Source organism: Tauraco erythrolophus, chromosome 4 (assembly GCF_009769465.1).
Source record: "Tauraco erythrolophus isolate bTauEry1 chromosome 4, bTauEry1.pri, whole genome shotgun sequence".
In the NCBI taxonomy this organism is placed as follows: domain Eukaryota; kingdom Metazoa; phylum Chordata; class Aves; order Musophagiformes; family Musophagidae; genus Tauraco; species Tauraco erythrolophus.
In genome coordinates this window covers 71,972,054-71,990,038 of record NC_141468.1, presented here as the reverse complement: position 1 = coordinate 71,990,038, position 17,985 = coordinate 71,972,054, and the positions used below count along the sequence as shown (strand labels likewise).

Here is a 17,985-nt window from a genome sequence, read left to right as displayed (position 1 = left end):
TAAGGTGGAATTTCTTTGTGTGTTTTGTGGGGTTTGGTGGGTTTTGTTTGTTGTTGTGTTGTTTTGTTTTTAATATGAATTGCCCACTTATGTTATGCATTAGTCTGAGTCATGATTTCAGAGAGGTTGCTGGTAGCAGGGAGGCAAGATACGCTTTTCACACTTGTAGAAGAAGTTGACCAAATTAGGGAAGGACTAGATAGATCTTCGCTGGGAGCTGAGAAACTTGTGTGCCCGATTCAGGATGGTGTCAAGTTGTAGATAAGATAGCCACTCGATGTCACTGTTGTTCTGCAATTGGGAAATAAGTACATATTCTTCTACACCATCTCTTTTCCTTTTGTGTAACACAATAGTAATACTTCCAGAAAAGATAACTACTAAAGCGAGGAGCATAACTTTATCTTTGTGGCTAAGGAAAGGTATTAAAACTCGTATTACTTCAGAGACAGGGGAGCTAAGGTCGTCGTGTGTTGGGATGTATTAATAGTACTGGTAGGTTCTTAATAGCTGAGATCTTCCGTGTAGCAGCAATAAAGCAGGCATTAAAAGTCCTTTAAGTATTTTCCAGTACTGTGTAACCTAGTAATACAAAGTAAGATTTAGTTTTATAGCCTCCTATGATTTTTCTGTCATGTCTTTCATTTATCTCTTAATTTCTTCTTAGGAAAAGCCATTGATTTTGTAGTTCAGAATGCAATGTCAGAATCCCATGGAGGGAGACCCAGCGCATCAAAGGTTGCGATAGTCATCGTGTCGGGGAGATCAGAAGACACTGTGGAGGCCTCTGCACTTTCTGCAAGAATGAATAGTAAATCTCATTTCGCTGTCACTATTTTTGAGAATTGTTGCTTTTTAAGTAATGCACTAGAACAAAGGATGAAAAGTTAGGGCACTGGTATGTCTATACAAGTTCATGGATATGGACTTACTGTGCATAATGTTCTGGTAAGAAACAGACCTGAACAAAACCTGCCTCATGAAGATGCCTTTGAATTATTGGTGAATTCAGGACCGATCTGCAATTTAAGCTGAACAGCTTCCATGAGCTTCACAAATTAGTGGCGTTTCATTTTCCTGGTTCCTGCGGATAGAGAGGGATGACAGAAATGTGATCTAATATTATAAATTCAATACTGTTACAGTACAATGAATCTTGAAAGCTTCAGTGCAATAATAATAAATATAAAGAGGATTTGGTCAGATTCTGCACTGACCTGTTCAGGAATATGCTTTTAGTATCAAGTTTTCTGGCTGTAGTCTCTGTACTGTAGTTTCCTCAGATATTCAACTGAGGAACAGTGACTTCCTTTGTAGATTGCTTTGGGAGCTATTGAATAAGGCATGGACTAAATAACAACTATTATTTTTTAATTAAATGGCTTGAAAATAATCCAATTGCCATGCAACTGAAGAAAGAAAACAACATATTGAGATTTTTTTACATTTGAAAAAAGTGAAGATGTTGTCATTAAGTCTGCAGCTGCGTTTTCTTGACCATGCATGATCTTACTATGCTTGGGACAAATAGAGCTCATCTTAGCTAGCGCTGTGATTAGAACATTACTATTTCTGCCCTTAATTGCTATTAGCCTATGTGGAGGGAGCAATGCAAGTAATACGTGAAAATTAACGGTTGGAAAAAACTTCTCCCAATTATTTTTTTTTTTTTTAAGAGGCAAATGAAAAAACTACTACAGCAAAGACCTCCTTCTCCTGTGCATTGTCCATTGAAAACTTTTCATCCCTTTTCCTAGGGGTTTCCCTGTTTCCAATTGGAGTTGGGAATGAATATGATGAAGACCTGCTAAGGACTTTGACTGGATCATCAGCTGCTGACAGAATCATGAAGCTTCAGAATTTTGAAGACTTATCCACTATGATCACATTGAATAATGAATTTATTAAAAAAGTGTGCATGGGTAAGTTCAATATATTTGTAGCCTCATAAATGGAGCAAAATCCCCAAATCAAAATGCCAAAGAATGATTTTTCTTTATTTGAGAAGTCAGCCCAATACTGCTTTGTATTTGGTTTCACTGGCCATCATCACAAATGCTAACCTAGGCCACCACCATCACTTAGGTGTAGAGCAAAATCATAGAATCATAGAATGGTTAGGGTTGGAAGGGACCTTAAAGATCATCTAGTTCCAACCCCCCTGCCATGGGCAGAGAAATCCTCCACTACACCGGGTTGCCCAAAGCCTCATCCAACCTGGCCTTGAACGCTTCCAGGGATGGGGCATCTACAACTCTGGGCAACCCGTTCCAGTGCCTCACCACCCTCAATGTAAAAAATTTCTTCCTTATATCTAATTGAAATCTCCCCTCCATCAGTTTAAATCCGTTGCCCCTTGTCCTATCACTACATGCCCTTGTCAAAAGTCCCTCTCCTGCTTTCCTGTAGGCCCCCTTCAGGTACTGGAAAGCTGCTATAAGATCACCCCGGAGCCTTCTCTTCTCTAGGCTGAACAGCCCCAACTCTCTCAGCCTGTCTTCATAGCAGAGGTGTTCCAGCCCTCTGATCATCTTCGTGACCCTCCTCTGGACTCGTTCCAGTAGCTCCATGTCCTTCTTGTGTTGGGGACTCCAGAGCTGAACACAGTATTCCAGGTGGGGTCTCACGAGAGCTGAGTAGAGGGGCAGAATCACTTCCCTCAACCTGCTGGCCATGTTTCTTTTGATACAGCCCAGGATACGATTTGCTTTCTGGGCTGCCAGTGCACATTGCCGGCTCATGTTGAGCTTCTCATTCACCAGCACTCCCAAGTCCTTTTCTTCAGGGCTGCTCTCAATCCATTCTCCGCCCAGCCTGTACTTGTGCTTGGGATTGCCCTGACCCACATGCAGGACCTTGCACTTGGCCTTGTTGAACTTCATGAGGTTCTCACAGGCCCACCTCTCCAGCCTGTCAAGGTCCCTCTGGATGGCATCCCTTCCCTCCAGCGTGTCCACAACACCACACAACTTGGTGTCATCTGCAAACTTGCTGAGGGTGCACTTGATCCCACTGTCCATGTCTCCAACAAAGATGTTAAATAGCACTGGTCCCAGTACTGACCCCTGAGGAACACCACTTGTCACAGGCCTCCACATGGACATTGAACCGTTGACCAGAAAAATCTGAGCCTTTTCAGCATGTAGGCAACTGATATTCTAATCAAGCAGCTTTCAGCAAGATTTTTAAAACTGCTTAGGCCTGAATTTCTAAGCTATTGTCTTATTAATAATCAGGGCTGGTCATTAACTGAAGGACAGCAGGAAAACTCAAGCTGTCATGAATGAATGGAATCATGCTTCAGAAATGTTACAAATTGGTTTTGAGTAAAGATTTCAAATTACGTATTTTTCTGCACAGACCTAAGTATTGTTCTGTGTATGTCTACAAATAATTCAGCCAAAGTGTAGGAGAAAAAAGCATAAGAAAGAATTAACTTTTCCAAGAAAATAAATGCTGGAAAAAAAAAGTGTAAAATGTTTAAAACGAACATTCATCTATTTGTACATAGCAATGCTCCACACCGAAGGAAACTTGCTTCAACTCTGGCCAGTATTTTACTTCTCTTGCCTCCTTGGTCTGTGTGTATGTAGGTATTCATTGCTCATATTGTTGTTGTTATTTCTGTTACAATAGCATCTCCATGTCCCCACTGCCAACCACCGTCTCACCATGTTAGTCATCGTACAGGTTTTTACCAGCTTCACTAGGGCTTAGTTACATCTCCATTAAAATAAGTGGACTTTTTTGCAGAGCCAAGTACCACTAAGAATGAGGAAGTTGCAGAGTATGTGGAGATATCCGATTAGTCTCCACTGGGATCACTTCTGGCGTTTTAAAATCTCTCCAGAGCATCAAACAGCTGCCATTTTCTAGATTTAAACAGCTGCCATTTTCTTTCTTTTCTTTTAAAATAAGCTTTTAAAGATGCATTTCCTCTCCTCACACTGTAAAATATGTGATTTTCTTGCCCTAAATTACATTGATCCAAGATATAGGATGGGGAGCAGGAATTTGAAACCAGTAACTATTTTCTTATTGCAATCTGTGCTATAACCTATTGGTACTAGAGGTGAGAGCTTTGTATTTTTATGAAACATACATCCAGCTTTTCCAAGAGCAAAAATCATATGCTCAGAAGCTTCAGTGATAGGTATCTTATAGTAGACACCTAAATCAGAAAAATTTAGCTCTCCCTTTTGCTGATGGGGTAGAAAATAATGGTTTGGTTTGTTTTTTTTTTTGTTTTGTTTTATTTAAGTTTCTTACAATCTGTAAAGTATAATTTTCCCCTCCAGACTCATACAGTTGGATTTCTTGTATGGAGGGAGTCTTACTTTATATGTGGAAGTGTACCAAGAATAATACTATTAAAAAGGTTTAAAAGATTTCCTAAATGCTTTCAAAATACATTACTTGTCCTAGAAAAGACAGAGCATATAGCATATATATGCTAGCATAGTATAGTATCCTATAAAGAGTTTGCTAGTCAGTGTTTTAATTTCCCAGACATGTGCTTATCACATTGTTGTACCATAGTTCTTATATGAAATTACTTTCCATATATCTTTAGGTGTGTTATGTGAGCACATAAACATAGAAGTTGCAATTCAGTGGGTGCCTTGTGACCAGCTAACTGATTACGTAAAAAACTGCCCATCACAGTAATGCCTGAATGTAATCAAACTGAATTTGAGTGTTCTTATTGCAGCTATTTTCATACTTATGCTAGTTGCTCACAAATCTTATCTTGGGGCTACTTGCCGTATTTGTCTTTCTGCATTTAATAAATGTGTGTGTGCATGGGTGCGTAAATTCTCATTACCTGCTAATTACCAGAAATATTCTCAATTCATCACAAGATTCAGAAGTTAGGCTGGACCCTGCCTCAGAGCTAAAGCCATGATCTTCTTTTAAGCACCATCTGGGCAGAGCTGTGTGTCAGTACAAGAAGTGCTGTAGAATTACAGGCTACCCATTGCTCATAGGGTGTTTTGGGACCAGTGTCATTACAGAAGTCAGGTAATGCTAGCAGTAACAAAGTTTATGCCTTTTTTTTTTACTTACTCTTGTATGCTTTGGACAAATGCCTGCAGTCTTCAGGTAGGGATTCTTACATTCTAACACACAAAAAAACCCTTCTTACAGCCTAAGTCACATTTTTAAGTAAGCAGTCTGTATTTTGGTGGCCGCCACTTAAAAACAGCTGGATAAGGGAGTGAGACGGCTAAAAGATGTCTGTTTCTCTTTCAGACCCTGTCAGAGAATGTATAGATGAGGATGGAAACAAAAAGAAAGTAAGTGTATTGTTTGTGTCATCCATCTGGCTTTCAAGTTACAAAGTTCAGGCAGGATCATCAATAGCTTCATAGGTAATCTGAAACAGTGTTGGACAATATTAAGTATTAAGAATTATTTCAGAGGAGGAAAATGTTGGCTTTTGAACAGACGGGGTAATTTTGCACACAGAGGAGACTTCCTCTAATGGCATCTGATCTTGTAGTGTGTTGAATACTACTGAAGGTAGTACAGAGCCAAAACTGGCAACGGTGTGTGTCTCTCCTGATAAAGAAAAATGTATTTCCATCTCCTGGTGAAAGAACTTCTGGGAAAGCTAGACATGGCCAAAATAAAGGTGCATGTATAGAGAGAGACAATGTCATTGTCCAGACCCTTTCCTTCTGCTAAAATTGTAAGTACCTAGTCTCTATGAAAATTTTATAGGAAGATAATTGTTGTGTGATAGTCATCTCTCTAGGGAAAACCATCTCTTAAGTAATGAAATCAAAGTTCTTAGTGTTCGTTTGCGGTAAAGCTTTTATTAATCCAGAGAAAATACTCAGAAATATTAGTAAACCTGTCTGAACTCTTAAAAGTCATCTACTCTAAGAAAGGAATGATGTAGATGTTGTAAATGGTTCAGTTCCTTCATTTCAGGTGAAGTGCCAGGGCTTTTGAGCGTATATGATACTTCATGCGTTTGAAAATATGAGCATAAACTTGTTACATGCTTTCTAGTAGGGGCCAGTTATGAGTTCTACCCTAGGATTTATCTTGAATTTCCAATACATTAAAAATATTCCTTTAATTTTTCCCTTGTGAAGACGTGACTGTAAGGAAGGATGTGGATAATTAAGAAATGCTTATGAATTGTCTGGACACAGGAAACATATTTATATCAAAGCTCCCTTACACGGTTGGCCTTGGTCAGCTTGTCAGAACCCAGCAATGCTTTACATAGATCAGACACTAAGTATTACCTGGTGGCTTTCAGATTGACTACCTAATTAAGAAAAAAACAACAATCAAAACCTAAATTTAAAAAACTTTCTTATATAAAAAGTAATGAGATTCCTATTGTTTATTCAATTTTAATTGCATGTGTCCAGGCCTCTGAGCTCCTAGAAGCAAACACAGGTACATGTAGATAAGTTCTGGGAAGGCTAAACTTGACTTTCGGACATGTCAGGTTTCCTTTTTTTTTGGTGATAAACTTAAAGCACAATTTCCGTTCTGCCTAAAATGCTTTTGGAAGAAAAGAGGCCAGGCTCCAGTCCATACAAAAATGAACTACACTTTCAAATGGTAGCCTTTAGGGGGATTTTGTCAGCCAGAAAAAAAATGAGGTTTAGAAGACCTTGCCAACATGGTAGCCATTGCCTTTTGGATCAGGCTGTTGAGCATCCCGTGGTGCCTACAGGACACTGTGAAAATGCTCTGCCTCTGGTGTTCAGCATCCACGCTCTGAGATCCTCCGCTGCCTCACGGGCAGTAACGTGCCATCGTTGGCCTGTAACCCTCTTCCAGCATAGTCCACAAATCACAGGGATGAAGAATCAAGGCTCTTTCCTAATTCAGAAAACACAGGCTCTTACATGAGGTCCATAATATTCCAGGCGTTACTCCGAGAGTTACTGCAGGAGGCTCAGTTCTCCAAGCAGGATGTCTGTCATACACCTGGAGATTGTGGGAACTGACCTCTTGCAGTTTGCAAGGAAATCAGAGATGTCAGGATCAAAAAAATCTCAGCCTAAATCCTACCAGTATCATGAGTTATATCATTTGTTACATTTTTGTTGTTATTATCTCTGTACTGGAAATAACTGTCAAAGGAAGATTCATGGTTAAGGTCACTGTTAGTAGCAGAAGGATGGAGGATCAAATGTGCTAGGTCAGCCCAAAAACACATCCAACCCTCTGTATTATGTGGCCAAACATAGAAATCAGGGAAGAATGTAAGTACAGATGAAAATTCCCTGAACTATTCAAGCCTTGAACAATTTGTGACTCAGGGACACCCTGAGCTGTGAGTGGCACCTTTTTGTGTTTGATAGTGCTTGATAATTTTCTCCTCTATGAATTTGTTCAGTTATTCTTTGAATCCATGTAAGTTTTTAGTACTCATCATATCCAGTGGCAAGGATTTCGAATAGTGCTAAATACAGGCAGTGTAAAGAACCACTATTTAATATTTGAACTTGCCAGTTGACAGAATATGTGAAATGTTTGTGATAGATTAAGGTTTTTTTAATGTCATTAAATTCATCAGTAGTCTTGTTTCGATGCTTTTAAGCAGGCATAAAAGTGATAATAGAAGTGCAGGTACTTGTGTTATAATGGTAGCACTTCATCATGAAGTGATCTGTATAATGATCTTCTGCATTTCTAGTCTATATGTGGCAGTAAAAATCACATTCCTAAACCAGCAGTTTCTGTAACATGACTTTTGTAGTACGAAACAACTGCTACAAAACTTTTGTAGTAGAACAAACAAAACCCTGACTGAATTAAAAGATGCCCGCTGATGAAGCTGGTTGAGGTATGTGGCTGTCTCTCCACCAGATGCACAGTAAGAGAGAGAGTGTGCAAGTCCAGGTCTGCAGGTTCAGAGCTCCCTCAGAGAGGAAGTCTGAGGCTTCCTCCGGTGTGCTGGCAGGCTCACTGGTTTCAGCAGACTTATCCTTCACAATTTAGAAACCTCTGCTTTTGCTTTCCTTTCTGTCCTATTTTTACCCCTACAGTTTCGTATCAATTGGGATTTAGGCTTTCTTTGTCTTCAGAGCCCCTGCGTTTTCCTCTGCACCAGGATTCTTGGCTTTTTTGGATCCTTCAATTGATGTTTTTGTTTTAATGTGCTGTGCTTTGCTTTTCTTGTCCAGCTCTTAGGTGTTTTCCAATAGATGTCCTGTTAAGGAGTGAAATAAAAACGATTAGATATGTGTGGAAGCCAGAGAGTCCTTTGCCAGACTTGCACAGCTGTATCTGTACCCTTCCCTCCAGGTGCTCCACTTTCAGTGAGTTGTAGGCGAGACAACTATAATTAAAAACCATTCAATTTCTTCTTCCTATCTAAATATTTTTTCCATACCTAAAGCTCATGCAACTTTTTCACAGCTTCTTTTAGGCTCGAAAGCCTGAAAAGTATTAAGCCACTTTCAGGGCCAGTTGCCATCTCAAAGTCCTGAAACAAACAAAACAGGTTCAGTAGATTAACTTGTATTTAATATGTAAATTTTTATGGCTGCAAATCTGCAAATTTTTTTTTAAACTTGATGATATCATGTAGCTCAGAGATACAGAACAATACTTTCACATCACTATTCTTGGTTTACACATTAGTGCCAAGAATAGTCTGTGAATTATGTTGTGGTTACCTAGGTATTTTATCACTTTGCTCTTCTCTTTCATGGAAATAATGGGTGAACTGAAAATGATAGGTTGGGAGATGACCTTGCCCAATAGCAAACATCTCTTCTTCCCTGTTTGTTTCTGCTTGTGAATATCAAGAAGTGTTATCCAGTTCATAGAACCACAGTCTCACTTGTTACTAGTGCTCCTGGACTCACCTCTGTAGAGACAGGTCTGGAAAGGGCTGTTTCCCACATTTGGGAATATTCTTGGGAATGCAGACCTCAGGGATGAACACTCTGTTTTGAGATTCATTGAGCCTATTTATGGACTTTAGTGCTCTGTGGGACTGAGGCCAGAGAGCTCAGCTTTTTGCAGATATGAATCTTGAGATATTCCAGATTGTGACCACATCTATTTCTCTCTTATTTAGTAGTATGTAATCCTGGTGCCTTAAAGTTTAGACTGTCCTTTAGAAGATGAGCGTATGTTTTACACTTTATCTTTAGTTTTACAAAACAACTCAGTATATCCAATAACATTAATTTGGTAAAGGAACAATTTCCCTTTGGGAAGGGAAGAACCGTTCTGAAGTTTTGGAGTTGTGGATAAAATAACTAGAGTATTCTACGCCTTTCTAGCTTGGAACAAATATTGTTAATTCCTGCTGTGCCATGACCATCTGCACTCAGAGCTCTTTCTAAAATAATGTTATGACTTATGAAAACTAAAGGCTTTGACATTTAAAGAAAAACTAAGAGGAATTCTTTGTTGACTATGCTATCCATGCATGCTGTAGGATGGCTAAATTAACAATAGATGGAGTACCAGATACTTCATTCTTCTGTAACAAAACATCTATTCTAGACTATTATCTCTTGCTTGGAATTTCAGAGTCTATTTCTTGCAGTGTTGCTAGTTTAAACTTTCTCATCCTCGTGAGGTCCTTAATACACCGCGTTCTATTATTTAATTATCCAAGGCTAATTCGAGTAGCACTGCTGTCAGTGTCACTTTACATGCTAACTGTAGGAGCGTGGCAGCAGCCAAGTTTTGCATTTTTCTCCCCTCCGCCCATGTTTTTTTCAATTGTTAAATATCCATGTCTCCCTATCTAGCCTGGTGACAAATGGACATTACCGGATCAGTGCCACACTGTGACATGCTTTCCAGGAGATTACACGGTTCTGGAGAGTCACCAAATTAACTGTGATAGGATGCCAAAACCGGTATGTCACAGCAATCTTCCTGCCGTTAAGATTGAAGAAACTTGTGGCTGCCGATGGATGTGTCCGTGTGAGTATCTATCTTTGCATGTATACCCCCCCCCTCCCCATCGCTTGAAATGTTTATCGGAAATGTAATGCTGAATGGAGCTGCTCAGCCGTTGCACTCATCAAAGATGATGGAGGTGGGAGGAATTAACGATGTACACCAGTTAAACATCTAGATGCATGAGAGTCTCACTGATGCCTGGAATGTGTGATGCTGATTGCATGTTCAGGGCGACTGTGAGCTTATTTTTCACATTAGCATAGCTACAGTGCTTTATCAGAGGATCTCATGCTTGATTTCCAAAGCTGTGTGAACCAGGAAGGAGGATGTGTGAAAGAAAACAGAAATTTATCTAGTCATGCTGTAAGCAATTGAAGTGTTCTTGGTCCATCTCTAGGCTTGAGAGTTTGGCCTGACCTCAGTCATGCACTTGTGTTAAAGAAACAACAACAAATGCTCCTTCAGCCTTCATAAAACCTCACACTGAATATTTGAGCAGAAACAGTGAACACTGTGTGATTAGTGCAGTGACGGAGATGACATGAACAGAAATTAAGTGCACTCACTCATATTTACAGGGTGGAAGGATTCAGCCCTGCAGCTGGTGATCAGTTTATTAAAAAGGGAGGTTGTTTAGTAAAATCCACATATTTGAAGGAAAGACTTGGAGGAGGAAGAATGATGATTTCGAGCCAAAAAATGAACTGGAGTTACAGTGCCCGGACAGATGCTCTGGCAACAGTGAAAGAGTGGCAGTCTGGGATAAAGGAGGTGGTGGTACCTGTCTGCACGCAGTGTGGCACAGGACATCACTCCACAGCTGTCACAGGGAAGAGCACTTCATGGTGGAACGAGGGGTAGGCTCAGCCACTGGATCTTTTCGTACATCTCAGCCTGGTTTTGAGGACTGAGCCTCACCTCTTCTCTGTGCTAAACGGACTGTAGTCTTATGCTTGATTTCCATAAAAATTAGTCAAGATGGGTTTTTTTGAATTAAATGTTCAAAATATAAGCTCCAGTAACTCTTAAAGGCTGTATCTACAAAAGAACGAGTTTCTACAGCCTAATCATGCATGGTATTGCAGCTGAAATTTGCAGAAATCTTAAAAATGGGAACATGTAGGTGCTATTTTCAACAGTGTATAAATCCTATTCAGAGCCTGAAAATCTCTGGCTTGATGAATCTCTTCAGCTTTGATGGAGCGTTGAGAACCGTTTTCCCCAATATGACCCTGAAGATTGAGCTTATATCTAAAGTCATATGATTACTGTTTGAAAGAAATCAGAACCTTCTGAATATGCCTTCTCTTTATGAGGCATAATCATAGTTTAAATCTTAATTGTTTTAAGAACAATTTCTTCAAGGCACCACTTGAAATATCTAAGCTGGATAGCTAGGTTTTGATCCCTGAATTGTTAGACATCCAGAATTTTAACATCCAACTTTTAGCATTTTTTGAAAGCACGTTTGATTATCTGAAGACTTTAAAGCTAACATTTGTAGTTTGATATAAATATTTCAAAAAGGTAGAAAGATTTAGTTGAATCATCATAAATATTTTGTAATGTTTAAAAGGTACTCTTAATAATATCTACCATAAAAAGTGCATCTGTAATAATTTTCTCAGTCCGAGATACCTTGATAGCAACATGAAGGTATTGGTTTTGGTATCCATTTTGGCATACTTCTGGCAGAACATGTCTTCATAAAGAATTTCTGAAAGGATGAAATGAAAACTATCATTCATACCATTAGTTGATTGTCTTGAAAAGACCTCTACGTGATTTGATATTACTGCTGTTTAACATGAGATAAGGTTTGTTTAGCTCCTTATGAATTTAGTGAGCCATGATATGCAAAATTTAACTTTTTTTTTCCTAAGGCTATACAGCTCGTGAGGGACAAGTGGTAAGTTTTCATATGTTATAAGAGACGGAAAAAATCCCAACCCCATCCAGTTGATCAAAACCCCGTGGTTAAAGTACTTTTGTTTCAGTGACTACTTGGCAAAATCAGGGTGGTGCTGCGTCAGCTAAAGCAACATCTGTAGCAGGTGGAAAGCCGATTCTGACGCTGTATGAGCTGAAGTCAGAGCCAAAACTCGCAGCAAACAGTAAACTTTAGAGATGGACATAGCAAAGCATGTACTTAGTTAGGAGGTCAGTGTGCTTTAGTGTCTCTTTGTTGTTATGAATGGAGGCTGTTTAGGCAGTCTGTGCTGCAGGAACCTGGCAGTGCATGCTTAATTGACTCACGATTCAGTGAAGTAGTGTTCAGCTACTTAGAAAGGTAGAGCACACTTTCAAGCAATGGCTTGGCAGTTCAGATGATAACGATAAATGCTTTTGCAAAGAGGAAGTACTTGAAAAAGTGTTCTTTTTGTGTCATATAAAGGAGTTCAGAGAATAGATCAAGAGTTACACCATAAAGGTGCTTGCTTGCTGAACTAGTTGTAAATTTTATAGCAACATAATTTGCAGCGTGTGATTCATGGCTATTGGGTGTTTTTCGACTACATTTAAGTGGATTGCATTAGTACGTTTTGTGCTACAGAATACCTATGAGAACTTTAAAAGGATTCCCATTATGCTTAGAATTTTTTTAGATATCCACGAATAAAAAAAAGATTAAGAAACATAGTTTTATTGCTAACTTGTTTCGTTGTTGTTTATACATGAACTTTATAAGAAGTTACAGTAAAATATCTGAAGATGATCCAGTGCTCCAAAGGGATGGATCTCTTGACAATTGAGTGCCTGACAGTACACAGGACAGGCTTGCTTTCTTTTCCGTGTGTTTTGGTTTTGTGTTTTTTTTAGCACAAGTTGCTGTTTGCTGTTTTTCCTGGGAAATTAAGTTTGAAAGTTAGTGAACGGGAATCAGATTATTCTCAAATTTCAATTAGAAGCAAGTAGCTGAAGTATTAACAATGAGAATTTTCTTCCTACATGTTTAGCTGACATTGCTTTTGTTGTCTTTATTATCTTTAAGCAAAAGATATGAAAATGCATGAGTCAGAAGTGTCCTTTTGCTCAGGTTTTGTTTTGGTACTTGTAAGATTATAATCCTTGTTTTCCAGTTTGAGAAGACAAGGAAGTCTGTATAACCTACTGACGAGGACACTGAGCTGTCAGTTAACCATTGGTTTATCCTGTGCCCATTATTTCTCTGCTATTTTCCTGTTTCCCATCTAAAAAGGAAAAGTCCCCTGGTATCAACTTGTAATGTGTTTGATAAGAATGTCATAGTGTTATTTTGTTTCAAATGCAATACTGTATAGAATAAAATACAATACCGTAATAAAAATGCAATGCAAAAATTAAAAAATGCACGTTACAGTCTTTCTACAAATAGGGAAGGGATACAATTTCCTTGGGTTTATTTTTCATATAAAATTTATTAATAAATCACATTCAATGTGACTAAATTTCGTGGAAAGAGATTTTCCATGAGTTTATCCAAATCTTTTGTAATACTAATTGCTCCAAAGATACATCAAAAGTACCCCATGCATTTAAGTATTTACCAAAGTTTCTTGTCAAGGATTTGCTGCAGCATTTGCAATTCGTTACCTTCCTAGCTTTCTCAATTAAGTTGTTCCACATGCCCATAACGATTGTGAAGAAGTAGTGTAGTATGATCAAAAGTGAATGCCTACATGGCTTCTTCTTTTTATGTCATTGATTTGCAGGTGTCTGTATAGGAAGTTCATCTCGACATATTGTCACTTTTGATGGACTGAATTTTAAGCTGAGTGGGAATTGCTCCTACACCTTGTTTCAGGACAGAGAACATCATATTGAAGTTCTCCTCCATGAAGGACCATGTAGAGCAACACCGAAGATGAACTGTATGGACTCCATTGAAGTGAAACATCGTGGTGTATCTGTTCAGCTCTTCAGTGACATGGCAGTAAGCTAAACACAATGAAGTGATCTGTGCGTTGTCTGCTCATGCTTTAGAATTCAGGTTATGAGGGCAAATTTGTTCTTTTATCCAGTTTCTGTTCCCCTTGCTGAAGCTTCTGAGCAAAGACCTTGTTTTGATTTCATGATACAATCTACATTCACGTAACAAGCCAGACAAGTCAGTTTTTAAAACTCTGGGTTCCTCAGACGTTGGTAATCAGGGTCTGTAGATGGCATTTTAACTGCATGGTGTTGGATCGCTGGTCTGTTTCTACGTGATGCTGAAGGAATGCACTTATGGGAAAATGTTGAAAGAGTTTTTCATATAATACACAGAATGAAGGTCAATTAGTTCTGTGCATTTTTAGACTCAATAGAAAGTTTCAGCTTGCAAAATTGATTCTTATGTCCAGATTCAGTTGGATCTTCAAGTATTTGTGAAGTCAAGATGTGTTTCAACTGTAAGATTGGCTTTATTTTTAGCTGCTTGATAGAACTGATGTGATGATCTTGCCTTTTTGAAAACAGGTGGCTGTTAATGGTGAAAGGGTTCATATCCCCTATTCTAGCAGTTTGTTTGAAGTCGCAATCTATGGAGCAATAATGCATGAAATCAAGTTCTCCCAACTTGGACATAATCTCACATTTACTCCAAGAAACAATGAATTTATTCTTAAACTTAATTCAAAGAGCTTTTCTTCAGGAACACAAGGGCTGTGTGGTAAGTTTGAAAACTAGTAATTTTAACAGCTTCTTACTTGGGCTTGAATTGCTATTCATGTTTATGGAATTTGTGTGATCCTGAACCTGTAAACTCTCTGGCTGAACTGATGCCCTGTTGTTGGCACTTTGGTAATCTATGTAGGTTTTTCTAGTATGGTCATCAGTGTCACAGCTCACTGACTCCCAGTAATACCTTAGAAACAGCAAGGCTAGACATCTCTCATGTTTTACTTATTTCACAATATCTATTCGAGGAGATTTTTTTTTTTTTTTTTGATGAGGCTTTAACTTTAGATGCTTACATATACATTTATGTGAGAGATAAGTCCTATACTTGTAGTGAAGGTGAAAAGTTTGTGAGGGGTACTACTACCTGGGAGAATTAATTCTATGGTGTCCTCTAAGGTATAATTTATTGTATAGCTTATACCTCTGTGGCATAACCTATATCTCCTGTAATAAGGAAATGGGAAACAAGACCCAGGGTTTTTATGCCTCCATTGATAATAGCTAGAAGGAATATTGTTTGTTCCTCTTCCCCTTGGTGTTCACTGCGCAGCTGCATCTGTCCTGCGCCTGTTTTCTCTGGGTTTGTTTATTGCTGTATTCAGACTCTTTCTTTTCCTTTTACTCGCCTTCCCAGGGGTGTGTGATCAAAACCACATCAATGACTTCACGTTACATGATGGCTCTGTCACTCCTGACAGCAGCGTGTTTATTCGAGACTGGATGTTGGAAGAGCCAGGGAAGATCTGTGAAATCCGGAGAGAAGACAGATGCTCTGAACATGCCACAAGCCACTGCCACCTTCTGCTCTCCGATCGGTTTGCAGAATGCCACAGGGTAATCTCCCCCAACATGTTCTACGAGGCCTGTACAGAGGAAAGCTGCTATGAGGATGAAGCCTGTGAGATGATAACTTCCTACGCTCACATCTGCAGTGAAAACGGGGTCTGCGTAGACTGGAGAACACCCGAGTTTTGTCGTAAGGGATTTACCCTACATTAAAACTGATACAGAAACCGTCTAACTTGGTGATGGTTGTGACAATGACCATCTTGTCGGTGTAATATTACTTTTTGAATACTGTGTAATGAGGCAGAAGTTCCAGATCAAGTTTCACGTATAAGTGGTATTACAGGTCTGGTAACTGGCTGCATACTATGGAAAACTGTTTCTTAGTGAACTGCTAAGTAGTAAAATGCAAGGTAGTTATGCAAAGCTAGAGAGGTAACCTAGGAAATGAACATACTGTGGAACCTATGCTCAGGCAAACACAGCTATGTGACAGTGTCTGACTCTGCAGCTACAGAACCATCGTGGGACCAGGTTTGCACTGAGAGGCTGCTCTAATTCTGCCAGGCAATTTTAGCTGCAGATGTCATTGTTTTGGTATGGACATCGGAGGGTCTGTACAAGCCAGACAGGGAAACTCATAATTTAGAGTAGTGGAACTGCTCCCCAGCCTGCCACTGTTGTAGCTGCCAATGGCACAAAATAAGACTTTTTGCTGTGATACTTTCTGCAAATTCCCCACATTCCAACCAAAGCCTAAGTCTTTCAGACTGTGGTGGAAGAGCCAGTGTGATTTTAAGTTTCTACTGCAGTGAAAAATGGAGAAATGGCCACTCTTGGTGGTATATTTTCTTGACAGCACACGGCAGCTACATTGATCAAGCCAGCTGTAATTTACTTTGCAAATCCAGTTCTCTTTCTGGCTGTGTTTTGCTTGTGTTTTGGGGGTGAAGAGTTTGTTCTGTGAGAAAACAGTGTAGCAGGACGTAAGCCTTGCAAATGGCCCAGAGCCTGATGGAAGCAGGGCAATCACACTAGTGCTAAATTCAGATGATTGTTACTTTGTGTACCTATTCTCCTAATTTCTTACAGATATAAGGTTTTATGCCTGTCTTCTTGCCTTTTTGCTTTTCTTATTTTCCTTTTTTCTCTGACAGCCCTATTATGAGAGAAAGATCTGCCAAAAATGCAACATATAGTAAAGTGCAAATAAGTAATTCTTGAGGTGGTTTATTGAGTGCCCTCTGCTGTTAGTTTGTCTGCAGTAATGGTTACAAACCTTCAGATATACACTCACAGTGTTTCTGGTTTAGTCAGGTGTCTGAGATGTGTGTGTATGTGGGCATTTTCTTTCCCAGCTAGTCCCTCATGTAGTTCCTTGATACGCCTGTTGTTTTTTCCATCTCCTGCCTCTCTGGCTTAGTCAATTCTTCTTGCCTTGCCTGCTTTCCCTCTTGCAGATACTTTTCATTTCAGAAGTAGAGAACCAACATCATAAAGGCATGATACCACAAAACCACAGTACATGTTTTGATTTTGTTTGTGTTTTAAACTCAGACTGAGGGAATTGTGGGATAAGAAGTCAAGAATGTGAATGTGAATTTGGCCTGAGCCTCTAATTAGTGTCTTAGATATCTTTTCAGGATAGGCTATTGAAAAACATGTTGCTGTTGCGGATTGCATCTTCTAAGAAACAACACAGTCTATTTGGAATATAGCTCTAGAAAACAGAGGGAGAATACTGACAGACATTTTCTAAATTTAGTGCTTCAGTCAGACTTTGCAAATTGTAATGTCAGAGGCTGAACGTCAGCGGGGTACCTTAATAACTCTCTGCAGTTTTCAAATTCCTGACTTGTTACACTGCATGTACAAGGACAGCCAGAGAGTTGCCCATTTTAACACTAGTTGCATAAAACAGTCGTTAGTGTCCTAACAATAGCATCATCTTCATAATTTTATGGGAAATTTGGTTTTTGATTGTTTTTTTCCCCCCAGGTTGTCTTTTACTATACTCTTCCCTATTTATAAAAAAAAAAAAAGTCATTTTTTTAATGGAGCCAACAAGCTGAGGATATAACATCAATACATGATCATATAGCATCATACAGGCTAGTATTTGAGGTAGATTTCTTTTGAAATGAATTTGGCCAAAGATTTACTCTTCTATTAGTTGGTTTTCAGCCTTATTTTCCCCTTTTGCTAGTACCCACAGTCTTTCCCTTTTTATTCAGAAGCAATAAGCATTTGAGGTGAGCACTGAAATAGCCAGCCAGGAGGATGGTTTGTTGAAATATTTTTTTCTGAGGCTGACTGTGGGGAGTCCTTAATGCTCCTCACATTTCTCACATTCATCTGGCAGAAGTCACCATACAAAAAGCAGAGTTACCTGGAAGTCGTGTAGGACCTGGCCAGATTTCTGGAGCATAAGGGCAGTAACGTATCTGAGGTGGCTTTCTACGATTGCCTGGTTGTTATTATGCCAGCCGGATGAAAGGATGTTTAGGACAATTTTCCAGACATTGATGGAGTTTATCCCATCTCTTGACACTGCTTATGCACATCTCATTCCCGTGCCCCTAAGGACAGAGGTGACTTCAAAACAGGGGCATTCACATGAGCTCATTTATGTTTCTTTGTGAAACATAACCACCT

General features: G+C 39.2%; 1 protein-coding gene across 1 annotated transcript in view; it reads left to right on the top strand.

The window, feature by feature from the left end:
• VWF (von Willebrand factor) overlaps window positions 1–17,985 on the top strand; it is a 139,293-nt gene that overhangs the window by 84,100 nt on the left and 37,208 nt on the right. The window contains exons 31-37 of the mRNA XM_086610754.1: window positions 668–811; window positions 1,758–1,922; window positions 5,254–5,297; window positions 9,747–9,924; window positions 13,596–13,816; window positions 14,341–14,533; window positions 15,179–15,520. Coding sequence (XP_086466880.1) covers window positions 668–811; window positions 1,758–1,922; window positions 5,254–5,297; window positions 9,747–9,924; window positions 13,596–13,816; window positions 14,341–14,533; window positions 15,179–15,520 — 1,287 coding nt within the window. The remainder of the gene's footprint in view (window positions 1–667; window positions 812–1,757; window positions 1,923–5,253; window positions 5,298–9,746; window positions 9,925–13,595; window positions 13,817–14,340; window positions 14,534–15,178; window positions 15,521–17,985) is intronic.